The 17,296-nt window shown below is 52.9% G+C and overlaps 3 protein-coding genes across 3 annotated transcripts; all 3 read right to left on the reverse strand.

The window, feature by feature from the left end:
• Positions 1 to 23: 23 nt before the first annotated feature.
• Positions 24 to 338, reverse strand: BDP55DRAFT_734570 (uncharacterized protein; the record flags this gene model as incomplete). Its single annotated transcript, XM_060580221.1, has 2 exons — positions 24 to 49; positions 106 to 338. Coding segments are annotated over 2 exons (259 nt in total), but the record flags the coding sequence as incomplete, so codon positions are not given.
• Positions 339 to 2,912: 2,574 nt separating this feature from the next.
• On the reverse strand, positions 2,913 to 4,660 carry BDP55DRAFT_734571 (uncharacterized protein; the record flags this gene model as incomplete). Its single annotated transcript, XM_060580222.1, has 5 exons — positions 2,913 to 3,774; positions 3,830 to 3,978; positions 4,029 to 4,124; positions 4,181 to 4,418; positions 4,476 to 4,660. 5 exons carry the CDS (start codon positions 4,658 to 4,660, stop codon positions 2,913 to 2,915), a joined length of 1,530 nt encoding a protein of 509 aa, XP_060422594.1.
• A 5,770-nt stretch (positions 4,661 to 10,430) lies between these two features.
• Positions 10,431 to 12,531, reverse strand: BDP55DRAFT_638353 (family 2 glycosyltransferase; the record flags this gene model as incomplete). Its single annotated transcript, XM_060573100.1, has 3 exons — positions 10,431 to 10,658; positions 10,746 to 12,323; positions 12,379 to 12,531. The coding sequence occupies 3 exons, from the start codon at positions 12,529 to 12,531 to the stop codon at positions 10,431 to 10,433; spliced, it is 1,959 nt and encodes a 652-aa protein (XP_060422595.1).
• Positions 12,532 to 17,296: the final 4,765 nt, after the last annotated feature.

The following is a 17,296-nucleotide window of genomic DNA, read 5'->3' on the forward strand; positions in this document are numbered from 1 at the left end:
TTTGACAGGAGAACAGGGTTGACCGGCATTGCAGAAGCTGTCGAGACCGCTATCTTGGGTATTAGTGTCCACATTTTGCAGATAAAGTCATGGACTGAGACTCACCAGAAGAAGTTGGGTGCACCGAAAGAATTAGCAAAGTTTTGGACAGCGTTACTTTGAACCTTGCTGACGTTGAAGGTCGTCCAATCAGCAAGGAAGTTCTCGATGTCGAGCTTCTTCCATGTGTCTTGGTTGAGAGGCTCGGCCTTGCAGTCTGCAGAACCAGTGTCCTGTGGAAGGGGGGTAGCGATAGCGCCAGTGTAGGCCAAGGCCAGAAGGAGTTGATTTGCTCTCATTATGAAGCTTCTTCAAGAAGCACTCGTAATAACAACTAGAGAAGGTATAAATTTCAAGAAAAAGAATGTATTGGGCAAACAAATGAGCCCTGGCAAGCTAGAGGCAACAGAGAGCGTGTATGAATGAGTTTGATGAGAGTGGCGAACTTCTTCGTCTCACCACAGCCGACCCGGAGGTCTAATACATCGCGAAGAGGCATCTTTCCGATATCCGAGAACAAGGTCGAGCTGATCCTGAGCTGAAGAATGATCAGTCATCTTGCAGTCATGCATGAATTGGGTTGTAAGTCGGCGTGGTTCCCCACGAGCTACCCGACTCGTGCCTGGTGGGACCCTTAACCTGGAACTACCCACCGGCTTCTATATCAGTGCGCTTCTTAAGACGTCGAAGCATTAACGACAATGGGTGAAAGGTACGTTTTGAAACAAGGGCTGCCCGCCTTGTTTTCTTGTACACCGCTTAACAGCCTTACGGACTTTTTCTGCATCCCCGGAAAGCGAAGTAGTTTATTTGAGTCTCCTTGTAAGGCCAGTGCGGAGACAGTCTGGCCAAGTCTCCAGCCAGTTCGTTCCAACTTTCATGAACACAGCCCTGCAAGTGGCTTCGAATGGAGTCGTCCAGTCTAAAGATAGGATGGGTTTGGCTTTGATTGAAGGAGGATACTCTCACTCGCCTAGCTCGCTTATAGTCTAAGGGGCTTTGAGTTCTTACGATTGCAGATGTGACGTACTATATGGATTCGGATAAGAATGAACATCACTCAAAGAATTGTCACTGGTGTCCTCTACGGTGACTGGCACTGCAGCTCATCACTATTTCCGTCAATGATGAGACAGAATTGTGACGAGTTTTCCGCTACTTCTTAAAACTGGTGTTGTCTACTGCCTGATGCCTTAGCTAATAGAGACCGTGGGCAGTAGGTTCGGGCAGCATATTTCGAGACTGGCCGCTGACAGATCTGTTACCTCAGCTACGCTCCAGACAGACTTTGGTATCTCTCAGCCATGATCATGATCAGGCATAAACCTCTGGCAAGGACCCATACTTTGTCAACTCAAAGTTCAGGCTATAATCTTTCATCATGCCAAAACCAGACTTCACACGGAGCAAAGAGGGGCATTGTCGAATGCCAAGTGAGCACTCCTGACGGCTGTGCAGGCCCCTCTGACTGCCCAATTCTTAGGCTTAAGGGGCACTGTCAATAGAGATCGGAATAAATTGGCCTTGGCAGGCCAGCCTTTGGTGCACCTGGCGACGTCTAGTCCGTGGTCTCGGTTCACTTGGTCACTTGAAAGTCTTGGGTGCGAGCCGACCTGCCCTATTTTGTCAGCTCTGACAGGCGACTAACTATTGACTTGTGGAAAACAGTTCAGTTTGGATGAAGGGCCTGTTCGCAGCCGGCTGTTTCAACCGCTTGTCAACAGAATGCAAATGTGCCTGCCAAGGTACAGCACCCGCTGCTCGCGTGTTTATCTCCTAGTTAGATCGAAAGAGAGTTGAATAAGAGAATAACCAGCATCTTTTAGTTCCATCGAATGTGGGTGAACGAGTAGCATCCCGCCGGCTCGTGTAGCCGAGAGAGACGCCAAGCACTCACACGGAAGTCGCGGCTATAACATGAAACACGGCCACGATGCCGCAGGGCCTTCGAAGCTTTCTATTTTCTTCGACTACTAAATCAAGTCCAACCTCTGCAAACTATTTAAGTCAAAGGCTCCCTATAACTTCGTCAAGCCGGCGGGATGACCTGTAGGTATTTCTGGATGCTATCTTCTTCGCGGCGCTCCGATACGATCTCCAGACAACCGGGCAACACGGCAGCCCCGAAAGATCCGCGGTGGACCCACCTCGGCCCGGCCTCCATTTTTCGGAGGTTTTTGCTGCGGGCAGCAGAAGTTTGTGGACGGTCCAGACCCCAGGCTCCGAGTCACGATTCGTGCACTGGGCAGATGATCCTCATTCATGATGCTACGCTCGAGAATAGCGAACCTGCCAGCGCTGAGCGGTCAGAGCCCACGAATAGCTTTCGCGGCGACTCAATTGAGAGCGGGAGACAGTTGCGAGGCATGCTATAAGAAGGAGATGGAACCATTTGGCTTGAGGCATGGAACGTATTGAATTCCACGGGAAAGTGGAAGTCCGCGGCGTTACCTCGTAGCATGCTGTATGGTTTCAAGGCCTCAGCTTAGTGGTCATGACTGGGAGAAAAACTGCCTCGAACATGTAAGCCATCGTACTCCCGAGTAGATCATTAACACACAAGTCAGTGCTACCTGCAGGGCTTTTGAGTCAGAAATTGAATGTAGATTTCTTCCAGTTAATTTTCAAAAGATTATGGATACTATCTGCCCATTACGTTTATATCATCAAGCACCCATGATACCTTTTTCGTTTCCACCTAGGCCCGAACGCCAGTAACGACATGAGGAATTCCGCGGGTAGCTCATCGCCCCCATTATGAGATTACACACTAAAGATTCGTTCTCTGGGTCTTAACCAGAGATGACTCAAGAAGTTTAAAGTTCCAAATTGCAGAGAAAAATAAGGGGGCATGCACGCAAACTGAACCAACATCAGTTCGAAGTGCCGCAAGTACCGAACCCAGCCTGACAACCATTACCGCAGTGGTCCGTCGTGGCACCGCACCACCCATACTGAGAACAGCACGTCGCGCCGGGTTCGCTGATGCAAGTGGTGCCGCCCTGCGTGGTACCGCAGCGCCCGTTGGTGCTCAGTGGAGGAGACGCCGCCGTACCGGTGGACGCAGGTGCGGAGCTAGTGCCGGACGGCGTGGGGACGGGAACGTTTGCAGATGACGACGCGGAACTGACGGGGGCAGGGGGACTCGATGCCCCGGAGGTCTGGCAGTTTCCGTAGAGAGGCTGGCATGCGGCGCCGCAATGGTCAGCCGTGTTTCCACACCAGCCGGCGGATGAGCAGCAGGTTGCACCGGGCTCGGTGAAGCACGTCGTGCTCCCGAAGTTGGCTCCGCAGCGGCCGTCTGTGGAAGCAGGGAGAGTGCCGGTTGGGGCGGTAGCGCTTGAGGACGTGGCAGTTCCTGTTCCTGTGGCTACACGAGTAGTGGTGCCACTGGACGGCGGGGCATCACCAACGGAGCGGTACCAGTTCTCCTTGGGATCGTCGAGGCATTCACCGACGGTGACAGACTTGAATCCGTTGCGGAAAAGGGATTCGAGCATGTGGTCTGTCAGGTTATAGACACTCTGGTAGACGGGGTCGTGCTCAATTTGGAGCCACTTGGTGGTGGCGACGTCCTTGCCCTCGACGTTGTCATCCCAAATATCTTTGGAGTCTTGGATGAGGTCGGCGCTGTCATGAAGATAGCCCTCAGTATCAAGGTTGAAGTAGGTGATGTGGTAACCCAAGTCATTGAGATAGCCCTCGCATGTAGCATCACAGGCTGAATAAGGGGGTCTGGGGTGTGTTAGACAAAGACAATCAGACTTCGACATGGTCTCAGTGAGCATACCTCATGTAAGTAGGGAAGTAACCCAGCAGGTCGGCAAAGGCGATCTCATTGTAGACCATCTGGTTACGGAACTTTGCGGCGCTGATGGTGGTGAGCCTCTGATGAGACCAGGTGTGGCTGGCAATCTGGTGGCCCTCGGCAATCATGCGCTGTGGGAGGTCAGTCATTGCTCAAGGCTGCAGGATAGAGGTAGACAAACCCGGATAAGAGCAGGCCAGTTGGTGGTTGGGTCGTTTATCTTGCCCTTGCCCAGGTTGTTACCGGTAATGAAGAAGGTTGCCTTGGCATTGTATGCCTGCATGCAGGTCAGCACAGCTCATTGTTGGTCACGTGTTGAAGACATAGACATACCTTCAGCTTGTTCAGCAGATCCTCGGTATAGATGTAAGGACCATCGTCGAAAGTTAAAGCGATGTCACCATAGTGCTCGCAGTGGTAGATGGCCTGGCCATAAGGGACAGAGCCAAGCCTAGTACGGGGAACATTCGTCGTGTCTGGTCCATCGGGGCGGATATTGGCATCGCACGACGGACCATACTCGATCATGCAGGAGGGAGCCGAGCAGTAAAGGTAGCCCTGACCGCACCATCTATCGTATGGTTAGACCTCTCGGAGACTCAGTTGCCGTACGCACATAACAACTTACCCAGCACTAGAACAGCAGTCGCTCTCGTCGCAGACTTGGTTGTTGTAATCAGGACCGCAGCGGCCGTCAGAAGACTGGCGTTTACTCAACTCTGAGGCTTCGGGTAATGGCCCAACACGGGCAGCGCGGCGCTCAACTGTCCGGCGAGCTGCAGTGAAATCTTGCAAAGCCCGTCTCCCAGCCATGATGTTTGGGACGGGTAATTCATCGCCACTATGGGCCCCGTGGGCCGCAGCCAAGCCTATGCTGGCGGCAAAAGCGAGAGCGGTGAAATGCATACTGATTGAGGGGCAAAATGCCAGTCGACACAGCCAGAGAAGTTGTGTGGTAACGAATGGGCTTCCTCGAAGGTTAAGGCGAAAAGAAAGTAGCGCTTAGCGAATGGAATCGGCAGGGCAGAGTTCAATAAAGAAGAAGCCGGGCCAAATTGGGACGATGTACACGATGCAGCACTGCACTCGACAACTAAATTACACCGTGGTCCGGAAGAATAGCAAAGCGGACTAGACGGCTCGGGGCCGGCCATTATTATATAACACGGAAGCAGATGTGTCTTCGGGTAAGTAGACTAAGCAATAAGCAGCCTGACTATGGGCTGAAAATGCAACCTTGGCCTGGCGTGTGAGTGATCGGCTGCTGCAAGCTGGGCCAGTAGATGGCCGCCCAGCTCAAGGAGAGCAAATTAAACAGGGCAGATCAGACCGGGCAGTCGACAGCTCAGAGACATACTGGCCGGCTGATAATTCGCGCGTGGTGCTGGTATTGTCCAGACAGGCGCGTGTGGGATAGCTAACTAGGCGCAAGGGTGCCTTGCAGCGAGCCACTTCTTGGTTCATGGCACTCTCTACCGGCACACGGGGCTATTTTAGTCACCTGCTTGCTTGTACCGACTAATACGAGCTGGGAGAGGTCTATTCGTGAGGGAAAAGCAACGATGTTGCTGCGCCGAGAGCACATATGGAGACGGTTCAAGTGCAGATGGCTGAATCAGAATCCCGAGCCATGGGCATTCAACCCGACGGCGGCGAGGTGCTTTGCTATTCATCTTTGACATTGAAGGTCTACCAGAGCGCCACTTGGCTGTCCTCGCCTTCTTTTTTCGACCACGCTGGCAACCTGGTGTATGTTCTAACGACTTGGCATCTCGGGTTCATGAGGCTGTATGGAGCGTTGAGAGAGCCCGGCGCTGACAATATTGGAATGATACATGGTGCTATTGCGTGCCTGACTGGCGAAGTGGTGTACAAAGAAGAGTTGTTCGAGGTACAAGACGATGCCGGAGGTCAGCTGGTATGAACGCCGAGGCCGGTCAAGGTCAGCTATTGTGGGGTACTGAACAGCATGTACGAACCGTTGGGGAGCGAAAAGCAAATAAAGGATAGGACACTATGAGAAAACGAGATGTAAAGACTCCATCCTCGCTCTTACGAACACTGCAACGTGCCTTCGCTTGCCCAGCCTTGCCTTGCAGATCGGCCGAGTAACCAACGTTGCGATAGACAATGGCATGATGATTTCTCCATTTGCTGAATCCTTCGTTGGGTCCATCGTCTTATTGCCTGTGCAACTGACGCGTGAATTCGTTAGTTCATGGCTGTTTACTAGAGAAGGCTCCGTCACGAAGTCTGCCGCATGTTCTCATGTAGGTGAGATGGGCAGGATGAACTGTGGATGATGAGATGCAGTCACATTTCTGCAGCTGGTTAGTACCTTACTTGAGAGGTAATGAGGAACAAGTCAGCAACAGAGGACAGACTTCAGAGGGGTGAGGAGAAGCCATACGCGCGACGCGAGGGGGGAGAAAGGGGATGAGCGGATGAGAAGATAAAAGTGGATGAGAGGTGGATGAGAGATGCGGGAGAGAATGAGTGGATGAGTGTGAGAGTGCAGTGAACCGGGGGTGGAAGGCGGGGCAGAAAGAGGAAAAGTGGAACAAGACCGAGGGGGGCGTTCATTTCATCATTAAGAGAAAGTGAATATTCACAGGGGGCCTCATGCAATAATCGAGTGGAACACCCCAATACCCCTTTATGATGTTGAGCCTCGCTAGATGCAGATTACCCCGCGGTGAGCCAAGGTCTACCAAGATGTGCAAAGAAAGGTAAGCAGAAGTCAAAGCAACGTGCTCTCAGCGTCTGCCACGTTCCACAGGCGCCCCTGGCCTGCCGTATTATTGGCTTGGCAAGACTTCGGTGTGCGTCTGGCTACCCTCGGAAAGGGCTGTCATTGTCCGCTGTAGTGTAAGTTGCAACTTGTGAGTCCAAGTTGTGAGCCTGCGGTGACATTTCCCTCCTCTTCAGGACGCCCGGCAGCCCTGACCTTCGGAACCAAAGTGACCCTCGGTACTGGGGCTGGCAGCTATGGTGCTTTGAGAGCATCTCTGCCGGGCGACGGGCGATGACAGCAGCCAGGGGTCTGGTGAGGCAAGCATTCTGGTTTGAGCTCTTGACACCCTCTTCCCGTTCTTGAAGCTTTCTTGTCTTCTCTTGGCTTTGCTTGGCCGTCCGTCCACCATCACCATAAGCGTGGCCTTGGTCGTGACCATTGCCTCCTGTGCGTATCAGGTCTGATCTAGCTCTGATGTGACTCTTACGGTGGCAGGTAAACAAAGACTGGCAAACACCCACGACACCCTAGCCATGATGCTTCCCAAACTTCCCAACTCAGTGCCCTTCATGTCGGTAGAGGATCCGATGCCGGGTTGACAGCAACGCCGGCCGTCATTGAGGCGCTCTTTAGGCAGTTGGTTGCTCCAGTTTCGTGCAGACACGGGTTTGCCCAGACTTTAGAGACAACCAACCATGTTCCTGTTTCACCAACTCTTTTCCCACTTCTCCAGCCTCCGTCTTCCCCGTCACCATCGGGCACAGCAAAGGTCCCACGGTCTCAAGAAGGGAAAGGGAAAGGCCTGACATTTTGTCAAGTTTTCCACGATTCACAAATCCCATCATGTTACCGTTAGCAACGGATAATAATCAGCCTGGCTTCTGGGCTCGGAACCTGCCCGTTGGATTGGGTGTTGGGTAGGATGTTCCCCCCTCCACTTTCTCCCAACTCTCTCAGAAGGATTCCTCGCTTCGCCCAATTCTGCACACACACCACGCACGACGCAATGCTGCATCACGGCACAGCTGAAGCTTCGTGCAGCTCTGGCTCGCAACTCACCGCATCGGGTTGTACTAGCACAAAATTTGGTAAAACAAAAAGGTACCAGGATCGCACATGCTTACGTGAAGGAGGGGAAAAGGTTTGTGTCACCTTGCAAAGTCCGGTTGTTCCCAGCTATTACCTACTGCCGCTCACCCGGCAGTCTTCGGATTCGACCTTGAGGCTGATACCAAGAAGCTGAGGTGGATGCGATGCCACTGACGACGGTGGCATGGAAAGAGGTTGACCTGTTCAAGTGGCAAGTATTCAAGGGTTGTCCCATGCCTTCCCCTCTGCTCTGTCTAGCCCGTATTTTTGAAGCCATTTCGGGCCTTGACAGTTGTGATACGCCAACTACTTTGTCCAAGACATCCCTATGCCTTGCCAGGAACAACCAAGACATCCTACCGGTCATCGGGCGTCTGGTGGTTGGAATACGACGCGATTCAAATGAGATGAGGGGTAAAACGGGTGAGTCTCAGGCTTTTCCGCAGAACAAGTCATTGCCAGAAGCTCGCTGTCCTCTACAAATGAAGTAAGCTCGACTCTTTGTAAGAATTTGACGAAAACCCTCGGGATAATACGCAAATTAATATCTGCGGTTGAGTGGAAAATCTTGAAAATCTTCCCAAGGATTGATGTCAGTTGGTGGGGTCCGGGCACGAGGAAGGTTGGTTGGCCTACGTGCGTATGATGTTTACCCGGCCACTTCGTTCCAGGCTTCACCCAAATGGCCTGAGCCCAGGTTGCACCCTCTTTAATGGGGTCTTCTGTGGACAATAATAATGAGGGGAGTAAGATCGACATTTCGGGTCATTCTACGGGTATTGTGAGAGAGATAGGTTGTGGTCCGGGTCACTTCCCCAGGTGGACTGCCCATGGCCTTGTCAACTTGTGTCTAGGTATGCCTAGCAACCACGCAACCTAGCTTACCTAGGTCCACTGTGATCGGTGTGATGAAAGGGCAAGGTTTAGATGAGCGATTATCTAAGACAACGCCGTTGTCGTTCCATGTCTCGACCCAAATCAACGATCGCTCCCCGCGAAAGAAAAGCGTTGCTGACTCAGAGGCGACAATAGAGAGACTGTCTGAGAGGCGGACGAACACCGCCTCCGGCAACCTTCCGGACACGAGTCACTCTTGATTGATGTCGGGCTCGGATGGCGGAGTACCGCTCGGGCATAGTCCCAGAATTCTAGGGCCGGCGCTTCTAACAAGCTAGAATCGTGGGAACGAAGCCCTAACGATCTTCTATGATCTGCTACTACCTTACATCGGAACACAAATGCCCACGCCCCCCCTTGGCTGCCTAGGAGCATGTGTGCCGGGGATGTTTATGGCTACCTCGATACCAGGCCAAAACACTAGTTGCTGCTAGGTCCCGTACTTAACTCGACCTTGGGCGGCGCAAGCACTACTCCAAGAGGCCCCCACAGCGGCCCGGGCACACGGGGTTTGGTGCTAACAATACGGACATCGCAAGCCCCGGGGTTGGGCCTGAGGAGCACGGTCTAGACAGAATTGTGGTAGGGCAGAGCGACGGAAAGACGGAGGATGGAGGGGGTCATCCCCGTCTGATGTTGATGTCTCACCCCGGAACTCATGAGATGAACTATAGTGGCTTTCAGAGCTCAAGTAGTTCGTCTTATGGAGGTGGTTCCATCGTTGAGAATGTTTGAAATTGTTCAACGGCAGTGAATGTTTGCGGACACTAAACGCTCATTCGCGACGGCAAATGTTGATTCTCTCATAGGTCACCTCAATTACCTACACTCTTGACGCCGTCTAGCAGACATCAACGCCACATTACCCACTGCGGTCAATCTTAAACTCAATTCGCTGTAGTTGACGTGATTCTAGCCTAGATCCCTTAGCGCGCATTGTTGACCAGAATTTTGCCATCTGCCTCTTGACACAAGGCAAGCCACATGGGTCTGCGCTGGCCAAAGTTCGGTTTAGCTCATCATCGGAGAGATACACTATTGAACTCACTCAAGTGTCGATGAGTGGAGATGCACGCGATGAGCAAAGAGTCAAGCCATATTGCAGATATTCAATTGTTATTCTGGATACTCATGGGAAAGGTATCTATGCTTCATAATCCATTTCATGTAGCCACCAGACCTAAACATTACATTAAGAATAAAGAAATAAAAACTTGACCAAACACAATGGTCGCCCAGGAAACCTCCCCGGCGGTGAAAAGTATAGCGAAGCGAGTTGTGAAGAATCGAAACGATCAAGGTCCGGCCAGAGCTCAGCCCCTCATAATCATCATCCCCTCTCTTCTTCCACCCGTGCCATCTGTACAATAGGGTCCCTAGTATGTACGAACTTTCCAGCTCTTTTCGAGGTATGTGATGATGATGGTGGCGGTACCGTGTGTGTGCTGTGCATGTGTGCAAAGATGAAGTGAACCAATTCGCTCGCTTCCCCCAACCTTCAGCCCGCCTCAATCGTGTGTCCTTCTTTCCCCAAAAGAGCGAGATGCTATGTAGATATGATATGCGATATCAACTTTTTTCTCCGGTTTCCTTCCAATCATGTCCCCATGTTCTCACGCTTTCCCATTCGTCTGACTTGGACGAGTCTAATGTTCCCATATTTTTCAGCCTCAAGCAAGATTAAAACGCCACATGAATGATTCAACAGTAAGAAAATTGTGTGAAAGAGAAGAAAAAAGCACAAGTAGTCAGCTGAGAAACGCCCGATTCGGTCTTGGTGTGCGGGATGCCGCGACGCCAGGCAATAGTGACAACCTTAGTGCCAACGCGCATCCAACAACCTGGGTGAGTGAGGCAAGGCTCTTAAAGAGTGCCGCGACCGCCCTCAGCGTCCATCTTCTCGTCGTCGCCTCCCTTGATGACCTCGCGGGTCTTGCCCCATTTGAAGTCATCCGAGTACACGAGGGAGTATCCTAAAATGATCATGTTGAGGAAAGGCGACGTGCACAGATGGAAGAAGTAGCCGACGAAGTACTGCATGCGCTCGAGCCAGTTTCTCGGTAGCCAGAAACCGATGCAGAAGGAGTAAATCTGCGAAACCACTCAGTCAGAATATGTCTCAAAATTGAAGGGTGTCCTTCGGATAAGGTAAGCGAAAGAACTGATGGGGAAACTTACGTATCGGAACAAGAGCAGGGCGAACAGCGACATGAAGACCGGATCTCTCACCAACTCATCACCGCGACGGCAGAGAATGATGATTAAAGCAATGACGGCAGCCATGATGAAGGGAGTGATGAACCAGGTCATGACGGCAATGATGGACTGAAGACGCTCGATAGGGATGATACCAGGGCGGAAGATCATGACAAACTCGTTGGAGATTGAACCGAGAGCCCAACGCTTGCGCTGGGACAGGAAGACCTTCCAGTCTTGCGGCACAATGGTGAAAGCCTTGGCGCGCAGGGCCTGGGCAGTTTGACGATGAGGGAAGAGCGAGAAGATGATGCTGGCGTGGATTGAGTCCTCGGAGTAGTTGCCCATTATGTGCTGCGTCATGAGATCGTTGGGCTTGGGGCAGTATCCGAATCGCTGGCGGAGGACCTCGTCGCCGAAAGTGGCTTCGTCAATCTTGATCAGCTGACAGCAACCGGGAAGGCAGTTGACCTTGCCGGTGATGCGGGATTGGAACATGCGACGGAGACCTTGTGTCTGGGAGTACTCAACCGACTGGTACAATGACCAGAGACCCCAGTTCTTGCCATCGTAGTCGACACAGACGTGGCCGCAGACGCCGACGAGCTTGGGGTTCTTACGGATCTCCCTCAACATCTCCCAGATACACATTTCGTCAAACACAGTGTCGGCATCCATACCAACAAGGTATTCGACATTCTCGAGGCCTTGAGAGACAAAGGCGTTGCCGAGGTGCTCAAATAGTTCGTTGCTGAACATGGTCATGATGTTGGTGGAGCGCTTGTGGAAATGGTACAAGAATGAACGAGCGAAGCACAAGCTGTCACGCTTGCCCTGGTTGTAACGCTTTCCGACGAAGACGTACGGGATGCCCTTGTAGTAGCCGGTCTGGATTTTGGTCGGCATGAAAAGACCGTCTCGGGCGCGGTAGCCGTTCTCGAAGAAGCGCGTTGGGCCGGGCTCAAGGATATCCTCGAGGAGGTACTCCTGCGTGGTCTTCTCCATACCAGCGCCCTTGACGTTGCCATCGACAACGATGAAGATCATGCGTGGGTGCTCGTCAATGTTCTTCTGCGCAACCAAGGAGTCAAGAGATCGAGTAAGCTCCTGGAACGTCTCGTTGTAGCAGGGCAGAAGCATGACCATTCTTTCGGGGGTCTCTGGCACCTTCTCTTTGCGGCGGAAGCAGAAGAAAATGCCCTTGAAGATGAAGTGGCCGAGGATGAAGACGATCATGATGAACTGGAGGACGGTGTTGGAGCTGAGAAGCACCATGAAGAAATAATGGGCGACATGGTACGTGAAAGACACGTAGATGAGCGCGGCATTGATGCAGAGCAGACCGATGAGCAAGCACCATTTCTGGAACCGCAAGAGGGACTTGGACACAAGCTTCAGCTCCGAGTCCGAGTCCCATCTCAGCTTTGCCTCTTCAGTCTGTACGGAGGATACGAAGGAGGCAGCGGACTCGCCGCCGCGAGACTGCCATGAGCGATGACCGAAGGAACCGGGTGTGCGGACGCCGAAGGGGAGGTCTTCTGTGGTGAAGCCAACGACAGACTATCTAGTCAGCACCATGAAACCCTTTTCAGAACAGAGACATATCTCGACTTACAGAGCCTTGTGACTGGATTCGAGATCCAAGTGGCCTCGGGATGGAAAGACTTCGCTGGCTACGAGCCGGTGTTGTAGCTCCTGAGAGAGGAGACAGGGGAGGGCGGCTGCTCTCCGCCATGGGAGGAGGGGGCGGTGCGGGACGGTGAGCCATGGTTACTGGCTTGAGATTGTGAATTGGAAGTGAGGGTTGAAAGATTACAACCAAAGATCTCGACAACAACAAGAGAAGGAGTATCAAGCGCACACAATGAGGAGCGAGAGGCTGGATGTTTAAGAGTGGAGGTCAAGGATCTAATCAAGATCCTGGAGGGAGTCGGGCCAACAACAAAACGAATGTGATGACTGCCGGAGGCAACAGAGTAAGTTTCCTACCGATGGGAAGGAAAGAGAGTGAAAAGTGAGAAGTGGAGGATGAATCTTTATTGCTGCGAGAGAAGACGGCAAAAGGGAAAAAAGAGGGCCGGCATGGGGTAAAAGAGGGTAACATCAGCACGACGGACCTGGACTCGACATTCGGGGCTAGCCTCACGAGGCGGTTGATCCGACCAGCTGTCTGGGTTGGAATCAAAGGTCTCTCTCAGGCTCGGATAGAGTGGCGGCAGCTCGGCCGGGGTGAGGCATGGACCGCCATGCTGTCCGTCAACTGACTGGACTTGCTTTCTGGCGGGAACGACGTGCGATCATGTCTCGCAAATACGGACTATTGACTGGTTGCAGTTTCCTGGGCTTGGCCGAACGACATTCACACATACATCCAGCTGGCATGGCGACAGCAATATGACTTCTAGCGTCAGCTGAGCAAGCAAAGAATACTGTACTCGGACCAAGTTCGAAGATTGCCCACTCGACCGGCCACCGGGGGTACATCAAACGCCATTTTGGTGCCATCACGAAGGGAAATGTTGCAAGGGAAACAAGGCAGCAAGAGGAGCAAGCCAGTTCCGTTGCTGCCAAACGTGTGTGTGGTTGGTGGTGGAGATGAGACAACCATGCCCATGTTCTCGAAAAGGTTCAGCAGCACACGTCGGCGGCTGCAGGGTGGACGGACCGTGAACGAACAGACAGCGGTATGCCTGGTCGACGGTCGTTTACACGCCCCGAGTTGACGCCGGCCACTTGACACAGGGCTTTCCAGCTCCTCTGTGACTGCGTGCTGCTGGATATTGCCGCTCATTTCTTAATGTTCAGCAGGTATGCCTGAATCCGAGAACGCCATGATCGACAGAATACGGATTGGGGCACAAATCAGAAGGCCAACGATATGCATCAAGTGATGTTGTGTGAACCAATTCGCCCAAGCAGAGAATCCCAACACCCGAAATGGCATCGGCTTCGTCCGAGGAAAGCTGTGGCGTTCAACGACAACATGTGGCATGGCGTGGAAATGGCAGAAAACACCAACATCCACCTTCGGAACAAAAAGAAATACAGCCCGCAAGCACACACGAAAGGAGAGAGCCGCTCAGAGATGGCGCAGCAAAGTAGGCATGGTCAGTGCTACACCACAAGGCGGGAGCCGCTCGCTAAGCAAGACATGGGCAACGGCGACGTTGACCGGGGTTGATGGTCGATGGTGGTGATCGGTCCTCAACTTAGCGCGCTGATGCTCCGTTGACCCCTGTCCAATATACACGTCAGTTTCAACTTCAGGACACCGCTGCTTGAGAGTGCGAGTTGCAACGTGCAGCTGCGAGAGATATTTTGGGCTCGGGTTGAAAGAGGGGACCATAGAGACCGAACCAAACGAATCTCTTTCGGTAGTGTTCGCGGCTGATCCTCGCTCCGAGTAACCACTAGCACGGAGCGGCGAAAGGAGGGGAGGGAAGCAGAAGAGAAGAGCCGCAGATGCAGAACGCTGGCTGGGTTGAGCTGGACTTTGCTCGGCTTGCTGGGGGCCAGCATCGTCTCCATTCCGACGACATCCTTCTACCTATCGCACTCTTTCCCTTTGCAGAGACGAGCTGTAAGGAAGGATTTGAAGAGGCGAGAAGGCCAGGTCAACATCTCATGGTTGCTGCAGCAGTGAGCTGTAAACCGAATCAAGTCAGATCAACCCCGGCGTGCCAAGCCCGTGTTTATGGATTCGCGGGCTGCACGAGTGGGCAGAAGAGTTGCACAGTGCCTGTCCTTGCATATGGGTGCCTCCACACACAAGTAAGCTTGAATACTGGGCACCCAGTGAAGGACGCCGAACAGGGCTACCGCCTTCAGTCAGGCACACAAATCGTGAGTTTGCGTGAGGGCGTGGGCAAAAGTCTCATTTCCTCCATACGCGGACGCTGACCGACAACTCCTAGTGGAAAAAGTGGCCATGCACCCATTGGACGCAGAAGAGCAAAGCAGCCTAATGTCCGTGGGATCGAGCCAATGCTGCGCCTGTGGTTCCCTACGTCTGTCAGGAACTTCGGATGACTGGAAAGACGGGACGAATGGCTGGTGTTTGACTCAGCTCGACAACCTTGGCTCAACCTTCAAGCCTGCCTGACTGCCATCTGCAATATCTGGGTCATTAACGGTTTGTCTGAGAGTCGCACGGGCACAACCGGCCCAGCCCAGAGGAAAAAACAAAATCGAGGTCGAAGCAGACGAGAGTCAAACACGGCCAAGAGGACCCTTCTTTTCGTTCATGCCCTTTCTGTCCATCATCGTATCTGTTTTGGGAAAGACCAGCTGAGAACGCTTGCTTCTTTGCTTTGTTCAAGACCCTATGTAATAGAATCAGGACACTCGCTTTCGAGAACTCTGCTGCCAGCCGTCTGGGCATAGGTGTGACGGTACGAAGAGGCCCCAAAATCTCATGGGATTTGCGTGGTGCGTGCGTGCGTACGTGCGTGTGCGTGTAGTGGTGGCCAGGCACTATGGCAAATCTGGCGGCGAGCCAGCGGCGCAAGAAGAAAGCGTGGCGTTGATGCAACATCGCACCATCGTGTGGATGCGCCATGGTCCGTGGTTGAGGTTGCGAATGGCCGGTACGTGATTCCCAGCCCCAGCTCATCAGCCCCCCGGGTGTGACTGGACGGTGGGGTTGAGGCGGATCGTGAGAGTGTGGGAGATGGAAAGCGGGGCGTCTAGCGATGCGGAAGCGGCTTGCATGTCGTTACGATGAGGATTTCTATTCAGGTGGTGGGTGAGGGGAAGAACCCAAGGGAGACGGGGAGGCGGAGGGGTGTGTGTGGCCGTGTGTGGTTGTCGTTGTCGAGAAGGTTGCGAGAGGTTGAGATTGACGGCGGTGGAAACGGGGGGACGGGAAGGTGGGAAAGATGCACACCCCCCCTCCATTAACCGGAGTAATCACTGGTGGATAGAATATTCTAAAATATGCATCTAACCATCCACCCCGATATTGCGTGGTCGGCACCCCGGCAGGTCTGAGTGGATCCATCAGCGGCGGAAGCGGCCCCACTCCAGGCCCCCCCGGTGAGAGTTGAGCACGGCGCTAAGCACGCGGCATCCCAGGACCTGCAGTAGCTGCTTCCTTGTTTTCCAAGGTTACGCGCTCTTGGCACCTCGGGGAACTAGGGTAAAATTGCTAAAATCTGACCAGGGGAGAAATGTGCGGGAGAAATATGGGGAAGTTAGTTTCTGATGTAAAATAAGGTGAGAAACAGCGCTAGGGAGGGAGGGAGGTCGGCAGGGCAGGACGAAGAGAACAGGCGCAACACACACACACACACATACACATATGTATACACACATACACACCTACCAGGTAGTGATCAATGAGCACGAATGACATCGCAAAGGATAGGCATGATCATCACACCAGAACTAAGCCCTGAGAATGACACGAGGCAACACAAATGGCACAAATGGCTTTCGTGTATGCACCCATACATCACCCATACGGGACCTGGCGGCCATGCTCTTCTCCTTGGCTTCTCTACGAATAGAATCAAAAGTTTGCCTCAGTAATGCCCGACCTTGGATATCACTGGGTGAACACCTGCTGCAGGAGGGCACTATCGATTTCCCCCACGAAATGCTACGGTACCGTCTTCCCCCTCTCAGTCTTTCGCCCCCGGCCGCCCCTCGTCGTCTCCTTCGAGGCCTGTTTAGCTCCGGCCGCGCATCATCATCTTAGGCCCACTTCGTCCAAACATCGAATGACAGATTCGCGCGGATCACGCTGTTTTCTAGGTGACCCGAACACCAAATAAGTACATTGCGGCGGAGCTGAGATGAAGGACTCGCTTGGACTTGTCGACCCGTCAGGCTGGGCGATGAAGCACGCGTCGGAATGATGGCTAGGCCTCACTACGTTTTCCACGTATGTGGCTGGTGAGTCTTGGAAGACACACGCATCAGTCATTGAGTAGATGCTTCCAAACTGCTTCGATTCAGCAACTCAATCATAGACGGGTAAAGATTTAAGCCGGCAAGCTGTCAATGGCTTTCCCTACCCTCGCAGCTTACATCCCACACCAAGTCTTCCAGTCCTCTTCGAGCAATCATCTCGTCTACAAACGGGCTAGGCTTCATGGCACCTAGAACAGTTAAGTTCAAGTTATTTTCTTACCTGCGTCTTTTTCGCCTTCATCTCGTCTCCCCACGTAAGCTCGGGTAAAGTCTTGGTAGTTATTGCTCCCCTTGGCAGCTCGGAGACGGGTGCCGCGCGGGTGAGCTAGGGGGGTTTGACTGACATCTAATCAGCTTCTCAGTTCATTTCTCTAGTTGACCGTACCCTTGAAGAGCCGGTCCCACCGCATGGTATGCCCGAACCCACCGCCCGAGGGCTCGGCCAAGCTCGTCATACGTCGTAGTGCAGCAGACTTTTTCTTTGAAGGTTATGAATGGCCTTTTCTCCGGTATTCGGGACATGTTTTCCCGTTCCTTCTGTCATATGTCCAAGTGAAGTGTCGCCATGCCTGGTAGTTTCAGCTGACTTGACCACGATAATTGCGTGCGTTTCTTTGATG

This window comes from Colletotrichum godetiae, assembly GCF_030913485.1.
Source record: "Colletotrichum godetiae strain CBS 193.32 chromosome Unknown BDP55scaffold_83, whole genome shotgun sequence".
Classification (NCBI taxonomy): domain Eukaryota; kingdom Fungi; phylum Ascomycota; class Sordariomycetes; order Glomerellales; family Glomerellaceae; genus Colletotrichum; species Colletotrichum godetiae.